This window comes from Cryptosporidium sp. chipmunk genotype I (genome assembly GCF_004936735.1).
Source record: "Cryptosporidium sp. chipmunk genotype I strain 37763 chromosome Unknown contig_26, whole genome shotgun sequence".
Taxonomy (NCBI): Eukaryota; Apicomplexa; class Conoidasida; order Eucoccidiorida; family Cryptosporidiidae; genus Cryptosporidium; species Cryptosporidium sp. chipmunk genotype I.
The window spans coordinates 25719-42871 of NW_027125588.1; the positions used below are offsets into that span (position 1 = coordinate 25719).

The window sequence follows — 17153 nt, forward strand, 5'->3', positions numbered from 1 at the left end:
ATCGTCATTTCTAATAGTCTATAATGAGTAAATTATTGCAAAATTATATAAATAAATACTTAGGTTGATTAAGGTTTTTTAAAAAATATTATAGTCATGATATTACTTATATTGTTACCGTTCTTATTGTGTGTGTAGTAAGAAATGCACACAAAGAAAAAAAATTAAAGTTATATTAAGAAAATTCAACACACGCTTCTTTTTTTGTTTTCTTTAAGAGGTAAGGAATTAACTAAATATTATTATAGAAGGGAAATATATAAATATAAAAACCTAATCAGAATATTCTATTTTAAATCAGTGAATTCTTGCAAGTTCAATAATTCAAATTTAAACTTGGATGCCAAGTTATATAAGCTGTTTATATTTTAAATTGAGGATATATTTATATAAATATATTTTAAATAGTGGAGTAATTTAATTAAATCAAGTTTTAAGGAGAAATGAATTTTGGTCAACTAAGATTAAGCCTAATTGTGTTCATTTTAGCGGTTGTAATTTCTTCACATTATTGTCTTGGTAAAGATAATACTGCTAATAAGGATAACTCAATGGCTACAAATAAAGATAATGGCGAAGTTTCTGAAAGAAGAGATGATGTAGTGACGCCTGGTCAGGACTCTAATTCAGTAAATGGTGAAAATTCGGATGGAGGAGAGAGGAAGGAAGATGGAGAGGGTAAGGAAGAAAAAGAGAAGGAAGAAGAAAAAAAAGAGGTCGAGAAAAAGGAAGGAGAGAAGGAAGAGAATAAAGAAGAAGATAAAAAAGAAGAGGGAGAGAAGAAGGAAGAAGAAGAGAAGAAAGAAGAGGATAAAAAAGAAGAGGGGGGGAAAGAGGGAGAGAAGGAAGAGGGAGCGAAAAAAGATGCAGAAAATGGAATTGAAAACTTTGTAGAAAACTCTGTGATAGAAAGTGGAATTACTGACAATAAAGATGATTCTGGGGAAGGCCAGGAAAGTATTGAAAGCCAGCAAAGTGAGGAAAAAAAAGAAAATGGGGATGCAGAACAGCAAGGTTCAATTCATACAAGTATTATGGAAGGTTTGTATAAGTTGGATTATAAATTAAAATTTTTGAGAAGGATGTTAAGGAAGGATAAGAAGATGATTATTCAGATACACGCCTTAGGTTATTTGGTGGATACCATTAAAGAACAGATTGTGAGAGATGTAACTGCATTGAATTCAATAGTGAAGATGGAAGCAGAAAATGCTAGTGAATTGAATAAGTTACAAGCGGTTCATGACAACCATGTAAGCAATAAATTAGATTTTATTAGACACGAAAATATAGTTCAAGTAAATAATTAACTTTTTTTATAATAAATTGACTTCTAATAATATATTATGAAATTACGCGGTATAAGTGAAACTTGCAAATTTGCAAATGCATGTACACCCCCCTCTCCAACCAATTAAGTTCAATGTGGACAATAATCAATGCAAGAATAATAGTGAAAGTTACTTTTAAAAAAATTAGAATAAATGTGGAACATTAAGTAGAACTTAATTTTGATTTTTAAGAAGAATATTTGGTAACTCTCTGATTTTACAAGTTTTTGCTTTTGCAGGTGAAGGAGTGGTAATTTTCCTTCTCCTTTGGATAGGAGTTACCGTTCTGTGGAAGTACATTTGATTGGGTTTAAAGCTTCGGATAGGAGTTTCAAAGGATTTGCATGTATTAATCTTTGTAGGACTACTCAGCACACTATTTGCATTACTGAAATTTGAAGTGTCTGAAGTAGCACAGGTGTGAATGGTGCTAGTAATTGTATTTGTATTTGCTTTAATTTTCTGATTTTTGAGGGAATTTTTCTCAAGACAAATACTATTGCTCAAGTTTACTTCAATGCAAGGCTTGGTAGGAGATTCCAAAGCTTCATTGTATACAACAGTTTGGTCATAAAGCTTATTCGTCAAATGTACAACAATTACAGTGCAATTATCAGCACGAATATTACTCATTCTTCGCTTTCTCTCAGCTTCACTTGTAAGTAAACCAGCTATCTCTTGCATGCTCTTATCTTGGGAATCAACAATTATGTCAGCAATAGTAAAAGCATCTAATATATCGCTGACACCATCAGACATAATTACAATATAAGATTCTCGCCATGGCTTGATAGTCGTACCATTGATAGCTAAATGGTTTGAAAAGCTATCATCATCAGTATTCCAATCTAACTCGACTTTTTCAACTTGATCGTCGTTTTGATAAATGCTGGGTCTGTTCCCCCACCCAATAGCAATAACACTCTGCTCAATAAGAGCTTCGGAAAAACAGGCCATCTTTTCATCCTCTATCTTGGCCCTTTGGCTGTCAATACTTCGTTTCCTAATGGATTTAATACATTCCCTTCTTGGAGGGTTACCCCCCAAGTTAAGAATTCGGTAATCTGGGGTTGGTAATAACGCACATCTAGAAAGATGCATGTGACCAAGAGATCTACTCATAGAAATGCTTAATCCCAAATCTCTGGCCTGTGAATACGAAAGATAAGAAGGAATTAGTCTGAGCATACCATAGTCCCCCAACACAACTTTCCCTACTCCGCTTTGGTCAATCCTTTGTCTCTCACTCTTTCTATTCAAGCAATGGGGATTTGAAAGGTAATATATTCCATGGAAATTTAAAGTCGCTTGGTTTGATGGCTTGCTGTAAGATAGAGGAGCTGGAAGATCTGGAAGTGACATTTTCGAATCCCTATATTTACTTTCCTCAGCATGGCCATTATAACTGTTTTTATCTCCACTAATACTAATGCTGCTACTTGTGCAGCTCATATTTCCGCCACCAGTATTGTTATTACTAACTTTGCTGGCACTCTGATTATTTCCAATACCTCCAGAATTATAATTGCCAGAGTTAAAGGCAGCAGGCTTCTCTCCAGGCTTTAGCTGGAATTTAGTATTTCTGTCAAGGTTTGGAATTATGCAAATTGCAGATGAGTCTCCACAGTTAGCAGTCACTAGATATTGGCCAACAATTCCAACTACAATACAAGTGGTACCAAAATCTTTTTTGCTTGAAACATTTGCACTAATCACACTATCGTGGGCATGAGAAAATCCCCTGTTCAAAATATAAAGAACCTGCTCAACATAATCACCAATATCAAGATTATTTGGGAGATCAGGTACTTCCTTACTTAAAACTTGGGACATACAGTAACCAGCCACATGAGATGCGGTCTTACCATAGTGGCCATGTCCATCTAGAAGGCCAAAAAAGCAAGATCTGTTAAAGCCCTCCAGCTTATTTCCCGTTGAGTGAGAATTCCATCCGGGGGCACTTCTTTTTGGTGGTAATGGTGGCAACGTAAATAAAGGAAATACTGGTGGAAACGCCTCGTTTATTACTTCATCCAAACACTGCATATTTCTGTTAAAACCTGATATTCTTTGAGGGCTAAAAATTCCAGCATTCGTTAAATTTGGCTCGATTGGGTCAAAATTCCAGACTCCTTGTGAAAACCCAAGCTTATCCAACCTTCCAACTTTATGGTAATCATATTTTGAATTGTTAATCTGTCTCCTTTTTTGATTTTCTTTCTTATCAGACTTCTTCTGGGCTGGTATTGACACAAACCAGCCATCTTGGTTTTCCTTGCATCCACCTTGGGAACAAGATACACCCCAGTCAACCAACCAATTCATTGATTAAAGCTAGGCAAATCTCTTAAACCTGGAAACAACTAAATACCTGAAATTAATTTCATTTTCTGAAATTCCCAATAAAGTTGATGAATATGATTGATTTTAAAAAACAAATATTTCAACTCAATCCAAATACCTACTGTCAAAAGCCTAGAAAGAACTCCTTTATCACCAAGGAAAATGGTCAATCTGATTAAACTGATTCGTATTCCTCAATATCCAAATAAAATTTCTCTATTTAAAAGTCTGTTTAGTTTAGTAGCTTTTTAACACGGCTACACACAAAATTGTAGTAATGTACTCACAAAGCCCTTAAATTACCAAAAAAGTGGATTTCTTCTCTTTAACTATTAGTATAGGCGTGTAATAAGTTGTTTTTTTTCAAGCAATGCTTTGAAAAATGAATGTATTCATGCACAAATATATAATTGAACTTTACTCGGGTTTGTATATATGTAATGTATAAATATTATATATATTTAACTATATAAAATCTTTTTGAAAATATGTAAATTACTTAATGTACACATAAATATTATATATTAGCTAGTTTTTGTGATTTTCCATATTTTAATACTTCACCAAAATTATTTTTTACTAGAATGAATAACTTCTGTCAATAAAAGTGGGCTCTGTTAGACTTTAAGTAAATTTATTAAAAATTGTGCAATGTGTAATAAAAAAGTTTGCAACGTGGAAGAAAAGAAAAAATACCCAAATGTTCTCAAGTAAATACGAAAATCCAGATGATTCCTCGCTCTTAATTCACAAATCTCCCTCTTTCCCGTACTTTAAGATTTCTATATTACCTTTGCCCCCCCTTATTCTACTTATAAATCTTAAATTAGTATTACCTAATAATTTCCCTCTTTTTTTTTACCTCAATTCTTTTTTTAGGCGCCAAAATTTAACTTGAATTTATTAAAAAAAATGTATTGGGCTTCTCGTCAGCGGGACAAAAAGCGGTTCTCTAGTAATAGTTAATTGGACGTGGGGATTGAAAAAATTCTAGAGGAAAAAAAATAAAAGCAGAATATATTGGATAAATATTTAAGGTACCGTTAAATATTATAGAAATCAATATATCAAATGACGGAGAAAGAAGTAGTTTCAAAGTATTTGTCCTTCAATGAGTCGATAGAGCCAAGTTTAACGCTTCCGACTGCCTGTAGTGAAGTAGATTTACCAGATGATTTAATATCAAAACCTTTACCACTATCTCACGAGTGGGTTGTATGGGAACAATTAAATTTAGAGACAAGAAAAGACTCGGACTACTCAAATGCTACGAAGCCAGTGGCCAGGTTTTCATCAGTTCAACAATTTTGGTGGCTTTGGCATCATATTCCCCAGCCTTCAGAATTATTAAAAGGTAAGAGAATGATAAGAGAATCATCAGATGGTTCAAAGAGTGTAGTAGATGCGGTAATTTTATTTAAAGAAGGTATCCAACCAATGTGGGAGGACCCAATGAATGCAGCTGGTGGTCATATTCACTTTAGAGCTTGGCAATCATCAGTTGTTCCTGGAGAATTAGATACAATGTGGAATAATTTAGTTTTGGCAGTAATAGGAGGAAGTTTGAAGAACTCTTCTATAGTGAATGGAATTAGGTTAGTTGATAAGCTTGGAGGTAGTAAAGGTAATATTAGAATCGAGATATGGTTTTCAGACTTTTCAAATCAAGCAGCCCACCAGGAGCTTCTTAAGGAAATTGAGACTTTAATGAGTAGTTTGTTAGATGGTTCGTCTTGTGATCCTCCTCATCTTGAAGTTAAATCACACTCAAAGAACAAACCAGATGCAAACTAAAGTGAAACAAGAAATATTGGGGATAATTGAGAGATTTATAAATTGCAAAGAAATAGTTTAATTGCAAACCTCTCCCCTCTCCTTCAGTGTTAATTGACAGGAACTTCAGAATTAGAATATATTATTTGACTTGATTATCAATAGAGGGATATAAGTAATCTAAAGGATTTATCTTATTATTTCAAACTCCGCATTAAAAAAGAACTACATTTATATTTTACAGTTTTTTTATACCAAAAGCTGAGATCACTAATGTCTACTAACTCAGCTCAGTTGTATCTACTGATCAATGCGTCGTCTGTTTCTTTGACTTCTCTCTCTGAATCCACTCTTTTCCCAAAAGTGGCTTCTCTGGGATGCTACTAGTAAGAGTCTTTCTTAATACATTATTCTTTTCTCTTTTTGCCACTTCCTTCCCAATGAGAGTGGAAATTAAGTTAATATCATCATTACTTATTTGACTAATAAGTTTTTTAAAGAAGGTTGTCTTCTTTTTCATCTTGGAGTTATTCAACTCCCTAATTAGCTGTGAAACGCCTCTCTTTGTCATAATTCTTCTACCTCTTCTTCTACCAAAACCAGGTCTGGTGCTTGGTTGAATGGGAATTGTTTGTGTTGCTACGGAAACGTAATTATCTGTTTTGCTTTGCTGAGATTTTTTCAAATTCTCTACTTCAGTGGAAGATTCTTGAATTTCTGGTTTCTCAAAAGTGACTGTAATTTCCTCACCCTTTATGTTACTGTCACCAGAACTTAAGGTTGAGCCTGGCTCAGCATGAGAAGAGGAAGCCTTACTATTATCCTCTGGGAACTCAACATTGTTTTCAAAATCCGAAGAGAACTCGGACTCTTCTACCTGCATTTCAGCTTTTGATGGTTTTCCTTGGTTTTCTTCGGCTTCTTTCTCTTTTTGATCAAATGAATGTGTCTTTAGAGAAGAATTCTGATCTTTTAAGTCAACTTCATGATCTATTTGTGAGCTATAACTAGATTCAGAATCTGTATTAGTCTGAGTTCCTGTATTAGTGGTGCTTTTTTGGTCTTCAGATGCAGAATCCAATATGGGAAGGTTGCTGGTAGAAGACCTTAGTAGAATTTGAAGCTCTGCTTCATCTGATGAAGCCTCGGAAGTAGCTGGTAACAGTAGTCCTGAACCTGAAGTTGAGGCTGAGCTTGTCGGATTTCTTGAACCAGAATCTGAATCTACTCCTACAGAAGAAAGCTCAGGCTGAGCTCTCTCCTTATACCCTCTGAGACTTTTTTGAGTGAATGAAGAGTATGCTTCTTGGGAATCTCGGCTTGAACCTTTGAAATGGTCTTCACCATTCTCTAACTTAATCTCCTCATCTCCTTGACTTGAGGTGAATGCAGGATTCAATGCTGAGGTCTGAACTGAGCTTGAGAATGAATCTGGGGCGGATTCTGAAGCTGATGCAACAGCAGATGAAACCGAACTATTAGCATTTGCAGTGGCAGATTCTGAGGCAGAACTAGAACTTGGGTTTGAGCCTGAATTAGAGCTAAAACTGGAACCCTGCTCCTGAGCTGTTGGAGTGGAAATGGGTTTTGAAAATAAGTTTGAATTCTGATTCTCAGAGTCAGACTTTTGTTCCTGTCTCTTTTCTTTTGTGTCTATATCGTTATTTAATCTCGGTATGCCTTCTAAATCCAATGCTGGTGGTGCCTCCTCCATCAGCTTAATTGTGGAATGTCTTTCTGAGGATTTGTCTGGATTTTCCCTGTTATCTGAATTTCCTTCTTTATTGGAAGAGTCAAAATCACTACTTTGAAAAAGTCCCATAGCTTCTGAAGAAGTGCCATCATCCAAACCCTCTGGTTTTTCACTAAAGTCTTCCTCAATATCTGAATTCACTGGCTTACCACTCTTTTCACTATCTTGTTCTGCACTTTTAACTTCTGTAGCATTATTTCCGCTTTCTTTCTTCTCTGCTGCATTAAGTAATTCAAACTTTAAAAATAGTAAAGTTACTATAAAAAATAATAGTATGAGAAAAGTCTTTTTAAATTTTCGTATCCTAAAAAGTTCCATTTTTTTAATTACTAATTTCTGGTATCCCTTGTCAAAATATTTAATATAATATTAAGTTCCCTCCCTATGCTTTTTTGATGATTAGTAAATATCTTTATCAAAAGTTTTAATATGTTATTTAAAAATCAATTACTCTCATTCACTTTCAAACCACTCTCAAAAATAACACACTCGTTTTTCCTGCACTATTTTCAAGTAGAAAGCTTATTTCAATTGAATTTTTAGATCGTCTTTATAGCCGCCTCCCTACTGATCTATTTGACACCTTATTCGAAATATCTTTTTAACTTAATAATTGCTCAAATTTTCAACATTTAACAATGATCTTCCCAGATTTGATTGCTTGAACTAAACATTAAATCACCTCTTCATTTATTACACTCTATCTCTTTCACTAACTTTTCATTAAATTAAAATTCATTTTTTTTGTCAGCCCCCCCACAGCTTATCAATTTCTTAAAGTCAAAATAAAAAAAAAGCAAATCTTATGAAATAATTTGGTTAGTAATCGACTTAAATTTTTTATAACCAATTGATCTACAGATAAATAGAAGATTTATCAAACTCATGAAGGTTAAATAACTTACTATTATTTTGATACCCCAATAATTTACAATAATTAAGGTGCAATACTATAATTGTCAATTGCAGCTTTTAAAAAATATATACACACTAGTTCTCTATCTCTCAATAGAAATTTTACATTCAACAATAAATAGATACATTCCTTTTAGTATATGCACGACAAATTTATCGATAGGTTTTTCTTCATATTAAACGCGAAGGTTATTTTAACAAATTACAAGTGGGCAAGGCGGGAAATCGCCAGAATAACACGTAATATTTGACTATTAAAGTAAAACATTTAGAATTAAAGGTAAATGAATCAATGGATAAATACGGATTAAAGAATTTCAAATTTAATTATTTAAAATATAAACAAATATGTATAATTATCGCTTATACGCTTGAATGTTAAGGAATATGTTAAACCAAAATGAATATTAAATCTAGCAGCAATAAAAGTATAAATTCTTGGTAGAAAAATATTATGAAAAACTGTCCATATGCCAAAATACTTCCTGAAGTATTCCTGATGCAACCGGTTATATTTATTAACAAATTTATGAATCTATTGAAGCATACAAGTTTTTTTTAATATTGAAAAAACAAGGAAGAAAAATATTGCTTAACTAACTAATCATCGCGTTTTCTTCTTCATCTTTAAATTCACCAAAAACTGTATACGAATGCCTCTTTTTCCAATTACAATAGCTACACTTGTTAAAGATATTGGTTTGAATTATGTTTTTGCTATTACTGTCACTATTGCCATTGGAAATGATTTTATCTTCAAGTGCTAACTCGCAGGTAATACCTGAAATAAAGTGAGTATAACATCTTTTGCACCACAATCGCCTGGACTCAGGATCAATTCTAGCTAGCTTTTTCCTAGAAATTTCTCTTGCTTGACTATAACAATACCTAGAAAGCTCATTTGAAACTAATGCATATTGTTGGCTTACCTGAAGAAGAAAATTCATTCTATGATAAGCCGGTGCTACAGATGAAGTCTCTCCCTTTTTTTCAAAATTTTGCTGGAAATCTTGTTTCATATTTACTATCTAAATTTTTATAACTCTTAAAGCCAAATAATAATTTAATTATTTCAACATAAACATGCGAAATATTTACTCAGATATTTCCCTCCATCCCACAACTATCATCTCAGATCTTTCTAGTTCATATTCTCACACAATTTTGATTTTTTCAAATTATTATATTTTCTCTTTTATCTATTTAATATTTTTTTATATTTGGTTAAATAGTGATTATTCAATACTAACCCGCCTATTAGTTTTTTTTTTGAGTTAACTTATTACTATATTTACACAACGTAATATTTTTAACAATATATTAAGTTACATATTTAATTTTTTTATTAATTACCATTATAAGTAGATATTTTCCTGTCTTTATTTTTATCATACTATTTAAAATAATTAAAATATTCGATAGCTGGAGCGTCTTGTCTTTTGGCTGGAGTAAATAATTTATAAATTGCATTAAAAATATATAAAATTCTATTTAAAAAAGTAGGAAATAATTTATTTGTCAGATTTATTAAAAAATATTACAATTTATTAATTTATGCGTTTAATTCTTGAGCACAAAATTATTGTCAACTTTTTTAGAATAATTTGACTTGGCCGTAAATTATTTAATAAAAATAGTTTTTAAGGTTTTAAGTGAAAGGAAAAAAGGATCTATATATATAAATAAATTAATAAATATATATATAGATATATATTTATATTTGCAAATGTTATAAATATAATACTTAATATACATCTTTATATGTATATTTATGTGTTTAATATTTATAAAGTATCTGTTTATATAGTTCAATAAGGAAATACTTAATGCAAAACTGAACAAATTCTATGCTCAGCTTTAAAAGAAGTTGAGTCTTTCCTTTAAATTATTGTTGGAGAGAAAAAGATAAAAAAGTGAATAATAAGAACCATATTCACTTTTTTACTTGTAAATTGCAATATTAAGGAACTGGGTCTAGTAGTATACGTTCTAATTATGTTGCAATTAAAACACTTTATCGATAAAAGAATATTAATAAAGAATTGTGTCCCTATATGTCAGAGACTTTTCTATAGTAATACTGTACATGATCATTTTAGAAATCCAAGAAATGTGGGTAGTCTCCCTAGTGAAGACAAAAATGTCGGAACAGCTGTTGTTGGAAAAGCTGCATGTGGTGATGTTGTAAGACTACAGGTAGACATTAGGGATGGGATTATTAAGGATGCGAAGTTCAAGACATTTGGATGTGGCTCTGCTATAGCAAGTACATCTTACGCTACTGAATTAATTATTGGAAAAACTACTGAAGAAGCTTTGAAGGTCAACAACAAGACTATTGCAAATCACTTAAACTTACCCCCAATTAAATTACACTGCTCTTTATTAGCTGAAGATGCTATTAAACATGCGATTAAAAATTATCAGGAAAAACAGTTGAAACCATGATCAACATTTCGTTCTACACTATATATATACTTGATACTACTTGGTTACTAACTCGCTTACAAAATTAAAGTTTACATTAACTTAAATAACAGTTAAATGCAGTTTTTTTCAATGCCAAACATTTGATGAGTATGGTTATGTTTACATATTAATAAAATTCTTTATCAGAATTCTATCGGAATGTTCTTTTACTTAAGATCGATTTAGCAGTACTTTCACTGCCTATCTGATCTTTCTATAGTGACTTATTTCTAATTAGTCACTTGACCTCCCTCCTTATTAAGTACATTTACTTGATGAATAGAACCTTAATTCTTTTCACTAAAAGAAAGATAGTAGTTATTTTAATTTATTTGCACCTATGCTAGATTTAATATTCTTATTATAGAGAATTGTCTACTATTCTTGTTCTCTTATTTCGATACTTATTTTGAGATTTCTAACAGATTTGAAATATCCAATCTTGGAGAATAGTTGCAACTAAAATTTTGAAGACTTTCTCATAATTAAATTCTAACAAGTTACTGAAACTCAGATCGTGAAATGCATGCGCCCGCCTAAACACGTAATTCAATATAACTACTTCAAAAAAAATAAAGTTAGATATTTATTTTGCTCAAATCCGACATATTTCTAACTAATATTTCTTACTATAATTATAAGTATCACCATCACTACTATTTCGGAATTTAAATTTATAATAGTTAATAATATTTCACTTGGAAACAATTTAAAAGGAAAAATTGTATGGAGAAAATTTTGGGCAGCTATTACTTGGGTGTTGAATATATGAATTTTTGGGAGTCGTTAATTTCAAATATTTCACAGTCAACGCTTGTTAAATTAGATGTTTTACGGTTAGCTCCAATTGAATTCCTGGAATAGTTCTCACTATTATCCTCGTTCTCCTCTTGCTGAAGAATTTGTTTGAGTCTTTGCCTTTGGCTCCTTAGTAAAGGAGACATTCTAGGAGGTATCAACTTCTCTGAACTATCACTAAAAGTTTTGCTGCGAGGATAACTTGGTGTAACTTCCAGAGAAGCATTTCCGGTATTAAAATCAGAAAAATTGCTTTGAAGCGTTGCTTTTTGTGAAGGATTTGTATCACTTGGAGCCATTACACCGCTATTAAGAGGATCTGCTTCTCTCTTTGAACTTGATCCATCTACTTCGGCAACTCTGCAAATAAATTTCCTTCTGATAGTTTTGTTTGGGCTTACTTTAGGGCCCGGAGAAGTAAAGAGAATTTCGCTATCGCTTTGACTAAGAGAGTAAAGCTCATACTCCTCTGAAGAAGGGGTTTCTGAGCTCTTTGTTCTCACTGTTTCTGTTAGTAAGGCTTCTCTTCTAGAGCATGAACCGGAACTCGAGCCTGGCCTATAATTTTTATTTAAGTCCCCACTTTCAATACTAACGTTTGCTCCATCTATAGAAGTCGAATTATTATAGACTGTGGTAAAGCCGCGCTCCTCTTCTTTTTGTTGTTTCTTTTTGCTCTTATCTGGGTCCAAGTCAATATTAAATTCACGATACCCGCCCAAATGGTTTAGATCCTCTTTCAGCCCACGTACGGGACAACTGTTTCTACCGACCTGAGATCCGCTCTTTCCCCTTCTCTTAGATGATATGGAACTTGGGTTTGAATTTACATTGCTACCGGAAGATATATTTTTTTCTCTCTCTGAAATTCTCATATTCAAAATTTGTTCCATTCTCTTTACTTCACGTAGTCTAGTATCCAGTTCTTGGTTCTTATATTTGATCTTTTCCTCTCTACTTTGTAGAATCTCTTCCTGTCTCAACTTTTCTTGTCTTAGAGCCTCTTTAGTATGTTCTAAAGCCCTTCTTTCCCAATCAAGCTCCATTGATTTAAACTCTAATTCCACAATCTCTGGGTCTCCATCAAAGTTGTGGCCAAATGCTGAACTTCCTGCAACAACTTCGCCATTAATAATAAATACAGGATATCCGCAATTGCATCTTCCAGTGGACTTGCCAAATTTTTCGGCATGAATCTTCTTTGAATACTCTAAAAAGTCTGACTCATTTTTTTTGACTTTTCTTAAATGATTTCTAAGCAACTCTAATTTACTAACGATATCCATACTCAGATTAGGATCTGAAGGCTCTAATTTAAACTCGCTAATTATTGAGTCTAAGCTATCAGTCATCTTTTTTTCCTTAAGCTTTAAGCTCTCCATCGCAGAATTAAATATCCTCTCAGTTTTCGCATTCACCACCCTTAAATACTCGTTGTTTTTCTTTTCCTGTTCCAATACCCGTAAAGACTCAGCCAAATTTGACTCTCTTTTCTTCAATTTTAACTCATTCTCCCTAAGCTCTAATAAAGAGGTTCTTATCTCATTTTCCCTCTTATTCAGTGCACTCCTTAATATCTCAACTCCTGTCTCAATCGCCCTTTCATATCTTAAACTCTTTGGCTTGGACATGTCTTTCCATTGAAATTTTAAATTTTGTATTTCTATTATTAATCACTGTGCATGCACACGTAAATATTAAATGCCCCACAAATGTTTTTATAATGTGGAAAAATATTTCTAAAATTCAAATTAATTTACTCAGCCTATACAATTTCAATTTATTCGCTTTTTCCGACTCCTCATGAAAAGTACTCAATCATGTAAAATTCCAGTTAATATAAATTGGTACGTATTGCTGTGAATATGTTATAGAATTAACACTTTTGTAAGTTTCTCTTAAAACTCTTGTATAAATGCTAATATACTTTTCTAAATAATTCTATTTTGATTATTATTATTACTATTATAACTATTATAATTTTAATAAAAAAATTTATTTAGCAAATGACTCAATCACGCTTATTACTTAAATATGCTGATTATTAACTTATTTTACCAGTAATGTTTTTGTGATAAGCAAATGAAAGTTAAACAATTCCCGAATGCTTAATATATTGCAACGTCCGCCAAGCCCAAATTCCTTTAACTATCTAAAAGGAATAAAAACAATATTTTATTCCTAGTAGTACTCACATTAATAATAATGTACTTTTTCTTTCCAAGTCTTTTCTACCCATTTGATTTTTCCCTTATTCATCATTAGAGTTGCTCAGGTTCCCTCATTCCCCCCACCCACACCTACACCCCACTAATACCCACACGGTTTAAATATCACTCATTTATTACTAAACTAAAATTATAAATGATTTATTTACACAATTTTTGTTTTAAGTTGCCTCTTAGTCTTTCTCACTATTACTCAAATATTTATGTGCAATCTTTCCACAAATTATTATGTTAAATCATTTTTTGAAAGCTATTAGAGCCCCTTCCCCGCTTGTTTCTAATATTAGTTCAAAATAGTATTAAGCGAACTACGCGCTACCTAACATTTACTTTAACCCGTAACCATTAACCAAGAACACAAACTACAAGATAATGAATCATTAGATTTAACTCCACGAGAAACGACACATCTAGTGACTCAAAATTATTTTTAAAAATTCCTGTATAGTTTATAATACACAGCTGCTAGTTAATCGCATTCTAATTTCATCACCCAACACACCAACAGCAAAAAGTAGCCTCTAAACACCCGCCAAGGCTCGGTTTCAACCGACAGGAAAGGCAAATTTACCAAGCCACACCAATAAGTAAGATGACAGCAAAACAACCAGAGCCAAAGGAAATATTCGACAACGAAACAAGCGCAAGGCCAAACATCCAGAGCAAGTATGATGCATGGATACTTCACCCAAAGCAAATCGAAAAAAAACTCAATAAAAACCCTGTTAAACGAGTACCTTTAGTATCAAGCATCTGCGATCATATAAAACAAGGCCACAGTTTAAACCACGGCAGCCATAGAAACAATCGTTCCATGAACAATCTATCACCAAATCCCAAACGAAAACGACAAAACCCAAAGCCATGCGTAGATGAAAACGCAGAAATGCGAACAGCCGATAACCAAAACGCAATGGAAACCTGCAATTTCGATAAAAAAGCATGGAGCATCGCCCATCTACCACTCAAAACCATGGGTATGACATTCTTCATGCTATACATGAGCGGAAGCAACGCCGGAATCTTTAGCATACTCGTTATCAGTTATGCACTCGTTAATGCAGTAAAGATATTAATCCAAGCAAACAAGAACTTTCTTGAAATCGAACGTGCTGCGAGAAAGCCATTCACCATCCAAAAGACAGTATACTGTATATACTCACTATTCGGAATAGCTTTTGTCCTCTTCAAGCTAGGCACAATGGGACTCATTCCTGTTAACCGTGGAGACTTCTTTTCTGACACTCCACCTCACACCTTTCCAACGTACGCCATCGGTACCTGAAAAAACTCACTCACCCCTAGGAAAAAAAGAAACACAGAGAAATTTAAGCCAGTTTAATAAAAATTAGCTTTTTCTGTTTTCATCCTCACTCGATCTAACGCAATCATTAAGAGCTTCACGCACTGCAAGCTAAGTAGCATATAATCTCGAAAAATTCTTCAGAGTGTCTCGCCGAAACTGCTAACTCTTTACTTTGCATTTTATAAGTTTACGATAATTATCTCATGCATACGAAAAAAAGCCATGCGGAACCTGTGAGAATATTCTGGAAATTAAAATTTAATTATTTACTATTCTTCAGCATAGTAAAAATCGGTCGTATCATTTCACAGTAATACAAAACTCCTCACGTAAACGATTAAAACGTAAGGTTTGCAATTACTCTTAAAACGCTTAAACTCTTAAAATTTACTTGAAAACCCATTTACAACATGAAGAATGCTGCAAAGACTGCCAATACGGATGGAATGACATATCTAAATCCGAAAGCAGAAGAAGTGTTAGCATCTTTCAAAACAACCTTGTTGTCTTTATCGACCAAGTCACCATCCTCATTCAACTTAAAGATACCGTCATTAACACCACTGTTTGTACCAGAATAGAAAGTCTCATCACCAGAAGACAAAGTGTACTTATCTCTCTTCTGTGGATCAGAAACAGCCGGTACGCCTACATCAATTGACCTACCACCCTTGAGAGTGAAAGAATAGAGATTAGTAGTCTCGACTTCAGCCGATTCTTCTTGGAGCGATCTCTTTGACAGCGAGGAGTCTTGATTCTCGGTTGGGCTATTTGAATCAGTGGAGAGAGTGGAGAAATCTCTATTGTTAACCTTGAGCTTGTTGGAATCACTTGAATCAACAGTAACTGCAGTGACTTTACCAGAGATATATCTCGGTGCAGGGTTACGATTGCCTGTAACTGGTGCATAGATAATTGTGTACGCACCGCACTCAAGAGTTGAAACTGGAACACCACTAGTGAACCACATAACAAATGATGTACCACAATCTGCACCTGAAGGTGTTACACCTGAGTCAGGACCAGCACTTTCGGTGGGTTGAGTTTGAGTCTCATTCTCATCCTCACCATCTTCCTTACCAGACTCTTCGCCATCTTGAGTGTTATCTGCACTATCTGTCTCTTTTTTACCATCACCAGCTCCAACCGAACCCTCATCTGCTGAAACTTTAGCGACTGCCCTTGGTGCAGCAGTTGTCGATGATGATGATGATGATGATGATGACGATGAAGATGAAGATGATGATGATGATGCGTCATTATCCTGAACGGCGTCCCTTAAAGTACCTCTGAGTGGAACAGCTGGAGCTGAGAATACAGCAGAGAAGATAACGGAGAGTAATACGATGATAAGCGTTAATCTCATTTTTCCTTTTTTTTTTTTTGTCCTTAGTTGCCTACTAATTAAATACTGAGTAATTATTACCTATGAAAGGGTCAAAATAAATGTGTGAGAATTTGTTAACAATTTATACTTGACGACGTTACAGATGTGTGGGTAAAATGTGGTTAGATATTTTTAATGTGGACACACCCAGTCCACGTAATTATACATGCATGTGAAGACGACATTATATTTTTTTCGGTGTACTCGTCTATCAAAAAAAATAATTAAATCAATTTAATATGAGTTTAATTATATTCAAATCCTATATTTGTAATTAACTAAAAATAAGCCACTTTTTTGGTGAGACACGACATGTATTTTATTAAATTGTCTTAGCATATAATTTCCAATGAGGTTAAAAGTTGACTTGAAGGTTAAAATTGCACTGCAATCCACAACACTAAAATCGGCCTTTTCCCCTTTTTGTTTTTAATTCTATTAAAAAAAGTGTGGTTATATGTTCAAGCTTGTGAAAATAAGTTACTGATTCCAAAGTTATAGGTGTTTCCTAGTTTCACTTGAAACAAATATGGATACTTAGATTTTTCATTCCTTTACATCTGAGTTGAAAGTTTTTGTTTGCTACTGGGACTACATGTTTAATTTGATTAAACAAACGTTTATTATTGTCTTTGTTCTGATAGTTTTTTCGAATTAACTCGTAATCTCCGAATGCGGCAAATTTGTGCTTTACTAAAAAAAGGCACGAATTCTAAAATATTAATATTGGGTTGCTTTTCTGTCATTTGATTTAATTTGTTTCTAATTCTGATTTAAGTTTACTCACACTGGATGTTTTCTAGGTGCTCGAATGCTTTTTTTACTCAGCATTAATCTAATGTTTGGATTA

At 33.2% G+C, this 17153-nt stretch overlaps 9 protein-coding genes across 9 annotated transcripts; 4 read left to right on the forward strand and 5 right to left on the reverse strand.

Moving 5' to 3' along the window:
- Window positions 1-443: 443 nt before the first annotated feature.
- ELE39_002366 (retinitis pigmentosa GTPase regulator) lies at window positions 444-1310 on the forward strand (the record flags this gene model as incomplete). Its single annotated transcript, XM_067345216.1, has 1 exon — window positions 444-1310. One exon carries the CDS (start codon window positions 444-446, stop codon window positions 1308-1310), a length of 867 nt encoding a protein of 288 aa, XP_067201984.1.
- Window positions 1311-1505: 195 nt separating this feature from the next.
- ELE39_002377 (PP2C like phosphatase) lies at window positions 1506-3656 on the reverse strand (the record flags this gene model as incomplete). The annotated part of the gene is made up of 1 exon (XM_067345227.1): window positions 1506-3656. The coding sequence occupies one exon, from the start codon at window positions 3654-3656 to the stop codon at window positions 1506-1508; it is 2151 nt and encodes a 716-aa protein (XP_067201995.1).
- A 1089-nt stretch (window positions 3657-4745) lies between these two features.
- On the forward strand, window positions 4746-5468 carry ELE39_002388 (eukaryotic initiation factor-4E; the record flags this gene model as incomplete). Its single annotated transcript, XM_067345238.1, has 1 exon — window positions 4746-5468. The coding sequence occupies one exon, from the start codon at window positions 4746-4748 to the stop codon at window positions 5466-5468; it is 723 nt and encodes a 240-aa protein (XP_067202006.1).
- A 286-nt stretch (window positions 5469-5754) lies between these two features.
- ELE39_002399 (dentin sialophospho precursor) lies at window positions 5755-7518 on the reverse strand (the record flags this gene model as incomplete). Its single annotated transcript, XM_067345249.1, has 1 exon — window positions 5755-7518. One exon carries the CDS (start codon window positions 7516-7518, stop codon window positions 5755-5757), a length of 1764 nt encoding a protein of 587 aa, XP_067202017.1.
- A 1193-nt stretch (window positions 7519-8711) lies between these two features.
- On the reverse strand, window positions 8712-9134 carry ELE39_002410 (RNAse P Rpr2 Rpp21 subunit domain; the record flags this gene model as incomplete). Its single annotated transcript, XM_067345260.1, has 1 exon — window positions 8712-9134. The coding sequence occupies one exon, from the start codon at window positions 9132-9134 to the stop codon at window positions 8712-8714; it is 423 nt and encodes a 140-aa protein (XP_067202028.1).
- Window positions 9135-10110: 976 nt separating this feature from the next.
- Window positions 10111-10563, forward strand: ELE39_002421 (nitrogen fixation; the record flags this gene model as incomplete). Its single annotated transcript, XM_067345271.1, has 1 exon — window positions 10111-10563. One exon carries the CDS (start codon window positions 10111-10113, stop codon window positions 10561-10563), a length of 453 nt encoding a protein of 150 aa, XP_067202039.1.
- A 770-nt stretch (window positions 10564-11333) lies between these two features.
- Window positions 11334-13013, reverse strand: ELE39_002432 (protein with spectrin repeats; the record flags this gene model as incomplete). Its single annotated transcript, XM_067345282.1, has 1 exon — window positions 11334-13013. The coding sequence occupies one exon, from the start codon at window positions 13011-13013 to the stop codon at window positions 11334-11336; it is 1680 nt and encodes a 559-aa protein (XP_067202050.1).
- Window positions 13014-14202: 1189 nt separating this feature from the next.
- ELE39_002444 (multi-pass transmembrane) lies at window positions 14203-14895 on the forward strand (the record flags this gene model as incomplete). Its single annotated transcript, XM_067345294.1, has 1 exon — window positions 14203-14895. The coding sequence occupies one exon, from the start codon at window positions 14203-14205 to the stop codon at window positions 14893-14895; it is 693 nt and encodes a 230-aa protein (XP_067202062.1).
- A 424-nt stretch (window positions 14896-15319) lies between these two features.
- ELE39_002455 (60 kDa glycoprotein) lies at window positions 15320-16282 on the reverse strand (the record flags this gene model as incomplete). The annotated part of the gene is made up of 1 exon (XM_067345305.1): window positions 15320-16282. The coding sequence occupies one exon, from the start codon at window positions 16280-16282 to the stop codon at window positions 15320-15322; it is 963 nt and encodes a 320-aa protein (XP_067202073.1).
- Between the last annotated feature and the right edge of the window lie 871 nt (window positions 16283-17153).